Raw genomic sequence first — 6969 nt, 5'->3', positions numbered from 1 at the left:
GATGCAGAGTTTACTGCCTAATCCCCTTACATGCACAACTATAGACTCATGACCCTACTTAAGAAAAAAAATTGGAACGAGTAAATATCTACTAAAAAATTAAATCAACTATCAACCTTTGTACATAATCAACTAAAACAATAATTTCTGAAACAAGTTTGAATTCGAATACTTCAAGACTTCAAGAACTTTAAGCTAGAATATTAGATAACATCAATAAATTACACTCTCCTTAAATAGATTACCAAAACCAACACCGTTCAGCGTACGGAGAAAACATATTATAAACACAATATCATTTATTAGAAAATTGTAGACAGCAATTTTTAAAACTCAATCCAGAATCCAGATTAATTAAGCCATATTATCATGTACTAAGGAATCATAAAAAACGAACAAGTTAACCCTAATCTACGAGGCTTAGCCTAGCAAATATCCTTCTCACGACATCGACTACTCAAGCCCCGGTGCAGGCATGTGTGCGAGTATTTTTCAAGTTTTAAGTTTCTAGTACTCAATTCAAATTGTCTCGCGTCAAGCAAACTATAAACTAAAATCGATCTTATCTTACGCAAAACAAAAAACACAGTAAAATCTCTGTGAGGCTAAAATTAGGATTATAAAAGCAGCAAATATGTAAATGGAGAGTGAAACTACAAAACACAAATCAAAGTAAATTGAATCTAAGAACTTAAATGAAAATTCAAATTATAAGAAATTAAATAATAAAACTGACCTGGATATATAAATGTGGAAGGTGGGGGATGACAATGAACTTGAGTGGTACGACAGAAGCAGCTTCTTCCCCGTCCAGGGTCTTAAGTTTTGTTTACTTTTACTATGTTGTTTGTCCGTTGTTTCCTGGAACTATGTCACAGTTCACTCTGTCTAATGTTGAAAACTAACTTGACCATCAGCTTGTCACTGATTTAACTCGCCCATCCTGTCACGCTAGTTTTCGTCTATTATAATATAGTATAGATAAGGATAATATTTTATTAAAAATTGCCCAGCAATAACGTTTGATTGTCATCTTCTATTTTATCCTATCAAACCTACTTCAAAACCTGCAACACAATATGCATAGAACAATATACAAGTAAAAAAATTGCATGACATTCCAATTCTATCAGAACCAGGGGTAGCTAAAACATACATAGTTTACAAAACTTCAAATCCTACAACGTCTAAAGGCACATCCTACATGTACTCCACATCTTGTTCCTGTTGTTCTAGTACAATTTCCGCAAGAGCAAGTCTATAGGCCGTGGACCTTAAATTCCTCACCAAAACATATATTTCCTCCTTCCTCCGTTTTGCAGGAACAGCATTCCACTGTTCTTCCCTAAGATGGGCTAGTAAGATTGCTTCACATAGGGCCCCTGCCACTGGTTTCTTGCTGCAAGTCCATCGATAACATTACCAAATATAAAAGTAGCATGTATAAAAAGGAGCCCCAAAATGAAAAGGGAAATAAGGTGTAGATACTTTTAAGATATAACCACTTGGTACACAAAACTTACCTTCAATGAACGAATCCTGCAGTGACAAATCCAATAGGCCATCTATGAGATTCCTTACCAACAGGGTCGCAGGGTTCTTGAAGATCCCATTTACCAGATGGTTTTTGTACAAAATAGGATCTTAAAAGAGTATCTGGAATTTGGAGTTCAAATTTGTTCTCCGATCTGCATATAATTTACAATTAGTGTTTAAAGTTGCGTTAAGCAAGGTCTCCCGTTGATGGAAATACACTACTGGGGTATTTTTGAAATCTTCCCACATCCTAGGTAATGGATATACAACATGAATAAAGATACAGCTAAACAACAGATTTATTATCATAGTTCTTGTAAGTTACAAGGATGTTTAAACAGAACCGGAAAACTAGAAGAAGTTTGTAGAGGCAAATGAGAAACTGATACAAATAATCATGTCATATCAAAACATTTGTGGGACATAGCAACCACTTCGAGAGGTACCTAATTCCAAATCTTTCTACCAACATTAAGTCAGGAACAACGGTCATGAAACCTGAACACTATACTCAGAAATTAACTTGCATTCCACATTGATAAGCAGTAACTTTTGTGCAGACAAACAATTAACTATAAACGTGCTGTCGTGCTCTAATAACCTTGCCAAGAAGTCTTACGGGAATGACAAGAACTTTTTAAAAGAATTAATAACTCCTTTATAAGTGGGAGAAGCAAGTATTAAAAACTAAAAATAAAGAAATACAATTACCTGGAAGTCTTAAATGCAAGATCAGATAAATGAGGGGCACAAACAACAGCTCCGTCTTCGAAGACACCGTCCTTGTATGCATGAAGAAAAATTCTGATAAAGCATAATTTATGGTCATAATTCCTAAGGAAGTTATCGTCTAGGCGCTGGTTAGATACATTTATATCCTTCATGATTTTATATATGCAGCCTTTTCTTTCAGGCGTACTAGGGAATAAATAAAGTTGACAATTAGTAATGCCACTGAGGAATCTAGCTAGCAAACGAGATGACCTTGGTACCAAACCATCAAATGAAACACCGTTTTTATAACATGGAGCTCTATGGCAATCTTCACGGGTGTTGGTAGCTAAGTTAATATTTTCAGAAGATAATATATTTGAAAATATCTGATTATCTGACCCATTAATTTTTTCTTTTTTAAACGCGTAATAAACAACGTCCCATGGAGGTGAAGATGGAACGCATAAAGGCCTCACAGAAGGAGGACGGAGCTCTGCATTTCGAACAGAGTCATCTGCTTCATTTTCCATAAAGTAAGAGTAGGCATTGCAACCAGGAAAGTCTGAAGGAAAATATGGCAGCTCAACCTGAAAAAAGAGACGCTATTACCCTACCAGACTACTGTTAAGACTATATAAATTCCTCACAAGAGTATAGTGTTTTTACTTCACATGCAATCCAATGCTTTTCTCTCAAACCTATAGCACGGCCTCCAAGAGACACCAGAGGAATCCAAAATGTTTTAACCCAACTGATTGGAAGTATAATAGACCATCTGAAGAAGTTTAAAGATTAAATAGCTATGAGTCAGTTATAATGAGCAACTGAAACATTCAAAAAAGTATAGATGTCCAGCAACACCCCACTACAAAAGGAATTCTTTTAATGGTTAACACTAATAAAAATTCCCATTTATATCTACATCCTTCAGAAAAACAAAATTTTACGAACACCTCAGGAAATAGAATCATTACAGCATAATAATACCAACAATGTTCAACTAAAATTAATACAGAGAGGTCGTCTTATCCACATCAACTTACTAAAATTAAAAAAAAAATATGTATTTGAACATTTATGTTTTGCATGCCAGACCATTATTTAGACAAGCTTTATGAATGTAAAGAAGAGAATTAATATATGGTAGCTTTTGAAACACACACACACACACAAACTGTAAAAAATAGCAGAATAATTTACCTCACAAAGGATCTCTTTGGGTGATTGTTCTTTATAAGAAGAACTGGACACATACTAGAACACTGGTCCTTAGATGGTTCATTTAGCATACCATGGCTTTGATCATTAAGGCAATATAATCCCATACGTTGATGATGTTTTTCTCTGCAAAGAATACTTTCTTCAACAGGGGGGTAAATACCATTGGCCGCATGCCATAAATTCATGCTATTACCATTTCTAAAGCATGATGTGGAGACTGGCCCTAAAATACTATCTTGAATTCCAGCTAATGACTGATCTTTAGCCTTCCCAGTTGAAATACGAGGATCATTGATAACGAGAGAAATAAACGAGGATGAAGTGCGATCTTCATTCTCAGAGTCAAAAATATTAAGCTGAGTTTCATCTTGAGTCTCATCAACTGAGCATTCTTTCATATCTATAATATTCTGCGGAAAACTGAATAGCAATTAATATTAACAGGCTCACTATAGATTCACAATTCCACATATTTCCTCTAATAATTCATAGTCAACTCTAAATTTAACTCACCCCTTGACAGGATGTAATATCTTCTGAAGAAGTTGAGATGCCTTTGAACCCATCACTTCTACTTTTCCTAATTGACCCTCAAGAGAAATACAATTTACATGACCATTAACCCTCTCATTCTGCATTCACAAAGTAGTAGATGCTGTTAATATAGCAGATTTAGCCATTTATGGCAACGTCCAATGCCAAACAATAGTGACCTGATATCACAAAAATGTCCTCCGTGTTGAGTCAGTAAATGCATCATATACAGTTCAAATCATGGTTTTATGAGGGCTCTTCCTACACAAGAAAGGTTTTGAATATATATCTTACCTCCCTCTGAGAAGCACATTCCACAGCATCGAATCCTTCTTTAAAAGCTGCGCCATGTATCCATATCCAGACCAAGCGCAAGGCAGAATCTTTGTCAATAGTTTCGGTATGATGCAACCCATCACCTTTATCCACATCATTAATCTCAGACCGCTCATGAGGCTGCCACATATACGTCACAGGAGCAATGGTATGAGAACATGTTGCTCCACCATGGTGTAGCTGCAAAATCATTAAAAGCTATATCAGATATTCATATTCTTCATCAATCCTTGTAAATTGTATGTTAGATATATTTGATAATGTCATGATTAATATCATTTATGTTTAGTTTTCAGATCTTACTTAAACAGGACAAATCGGTAGTTAAAATCAACACTTATACTGAAGTCAGAACTTAAGTCATCAGTACTTAAGGATTTACAAGAAGAGAAGATTGAGACAAATATAAGAAGAGATATGCATGAAGAAGGAATTCTATGAAGAATAGAATACTTGGAAGAAAAGATATCTGATTGATATATTTTAGGAAGCAGAATTATATTACATATCAATTAGCGATTATCTTGTAACTGTGTAGTATGTAAACACAGACATAGGGTTTACACTATAAGTGTTATTATTATCGAGAAGATTATTTGTTGTAACCCTAGCAGATCTCATGATATTTGTTCATCACTGAGAGATGACAGTTCCATACTGTAACAGAGTTTATTGTTTTGAATAAAGTTTGTTTTCTGTTACTTGAGTTATTAAAGTTCGATTTGATTGTGCTATACACTGTATTCACCCCCTCTACAGTGTGTGTGACCTAACAAGTGGTATCAGAGCCTATCTGTTAATACACAAACAGTTTAAGATCCAAAAATAATCATGTCTGAAGTAGAAACTCCAACTAAGCCCACCAAAACTGAAGAACCTCCAAAGACACAAATTCAAAGCCGATATGAGACTATTAGAGTTCCCATATTGAGACCATCTGAATATCCTATATGGAAGGTGAGGATGACCATGTTTCCGGAAGCTACAGATCCAGAATATCTTGATAGGATCAAGGAAGGGCCTCACAAACCAACCAAGCTCGTTGTTGCAGTTGCAGGTGAAGCAGCAAAGTCAGTACCAAAGGAGAAGAGTGACTACACTGCTGAAGATATTGCATCAATTGCTAAGGATGCCAAGGTACGACACTTACTGCATAGTGCCATTGATAATATAATGTCAAACATGGTAATAAACTGCAAGACTGCAAAGGAGATATGGGATGCCTTGGAAACAAGATGTCAGGGAACTGATATGATTAAGAAGAACAGGAAGACAATACTCACTCAAGAGTATGAACACTTTGACTCAAAGGCTAATGAGTCATTGACTGATTTATATGATAGATTTGTCAAACTCTTGAATGATTTGTCACTGGTTGATAAGGAGTATGATCTTGAAGATTCAAACCTTAAATTCCTGTTGGCTCTTCCTGAAAGCTGGGATTTGAAGGCAACAACAATAAGAGACAATTATAATCTTGATGAAACGACTCTTGATGAAATTTATGGGATGCTCAAGACTCATGAACTTGAGATGGAACAAAGAAGCAAGAGGAAAGGAGGAAAGTCAAGGACAGTTGCTCTTAAGGCTGAAGAAGAATCCCCCAAGGCAGCTACCTCAAGGAAAGGCAAGGGTAAAGCTCTCTTCACAAAGTCTGATACTGAGTCATCAAGTTCTGATAATGATGATGACTCAGAATCTGAAAGCTTGCCTGAGACGGATGCTGATGAAGAGTGTTAGGAATATGTGTATTAGTTTGATGATAAGTTAAACAAAACACTTAAGTATAAATCTAGTGTTTGTAGCCTCAACGGATAAGACCATCTTGGCTATCCGTTGAAGGAGTAGCTTTACTTAGCAATAAGTTTAGTATTGTAGCACATTTCATTCTCTGGATTCAAGTTGTAATTCTTAGATGTTGTAGGAAATTATCAGTCATGTTGACTACTAGTGGATATGCAAATAGGAGGGCTAATTGTAAATATTTCATGTCTTGTAATTTTGTATAAGTGAAGAAGTATCAACTGATATTGAAGACCTTCAACGGATAAGAAACAAAGCTTCAACGGATAAGAAACAAAGCTTCAACGGATGTCTCTAATGCTTCAACGGATAATATCCATCAACGGATGAGTGTTTCAACGGATAAAGACTTCAATTAATAATGCATCAACGGATAAAGCTTCAACGGATAAAGCCTCAACGGATAAGGCATCAACGGATGAAAGCTTCAACGGATGCTTAGTTCATTAGCAGTTGATAGTGACAATTCACAAGCTGACAGAGGCACATGGGTTGACAGAGATAAACTGGAATGTGGAAGCCTCTAGGAGGAATCAAGAAATACAGCATTTCCATTCTGATGCAAACAAGGAAGTATTCAAAGATCTATAGCCAAGCCTAAATTGTATTTGATAGAGAAATGAAGAAGAAACATGTGAAGAATCTTTTTAATTGTATTTTACAGTTTTGTCTTCACTTGTAAACTTGGTGATATATAAACCAAGTAGCAGCTAGTAATTAGATATGAATTTTCCTGAGCTGTTTAGAAATATCCAGAGAGAAAATCATCTAGTTTGTACTAGGAAGCAACTGTGATTTAATTCTTTGAATCACAGATTTTCTGAA

General features: G+C 35.5%; 2 protein-coding genes across 2 annotated transcripts; both read right to left on the bottom strand.

Moving 5' to 3' along the window:
* Nucleotides 1-1060: 1060 nt before the first annotated feature.
* On the bottom strand, nt 1061-2812 carry LOC141706210 (ribonucleases P/MRP protein subunit POP1-like). Its single transcript, XM_074509025.1, has 3 exons — nt 2248-2812; nt 1524-1688; nt 1061-1399 (listed from the first exon to the last, which is right to left on the bottom strand). The coding sequence occupies exons 1-2, from the start codon at nt 2778-2780 to the stop codon at nt 1526-1528; spliced, it is 696 nt and encodes a 231-aa protein (XP_074365126.1). The 5' UTR covers nt 2781-2812; the 3' UTR covers nt 1061-1399; nt 1524-1525.
* A 644-nt stretch (nt 2813-3456) lies between these two features.
* On the bottom strand, nt 3457-4583 carry LOC141706209 (ribonucleases P/MRP protein subunit POP1-like). The gene is made up of 4 exons (XM_074509024.1): nt 4300-4583; nt 3985-4103; nt 3665-3891; nt 3457-3594 (listed from the first exon to the last, which is right to left on the bottom strand). Exons 1-4 carry the CDS (start codon nt 4531-4533, stop codon nt 3533-3535), a joined length of 642 nt encoding a protein of 213 aa, XP_074365125.1. The 5' UTR covers nt 4534-4583; the 3' UTR covers nt 3457-3532.
* Between the last annotated feature and the right edge of the window lie 2386 nt (nt 4584-6969).

Source organism: Apium graveolens, chromosome 2 (genome assembly GCF_009905375.1).
Source record: "Apium graveolens cultivar Ventura chromosome 2, ASM990537v1, whole genome shotgun sequence".
In the NCBI taxonomy this organism is placed as follows: Eukaryota; Viridiplantae; Streptophyta; class Magnoliopsida; order Apiales; family Apiaceae; genus Apium; species Apium graveolens.
Note: the sequence above shows the minus strand (reverse complement) of the source record. Positions and strands in the feature narration are given on the sequence as shown.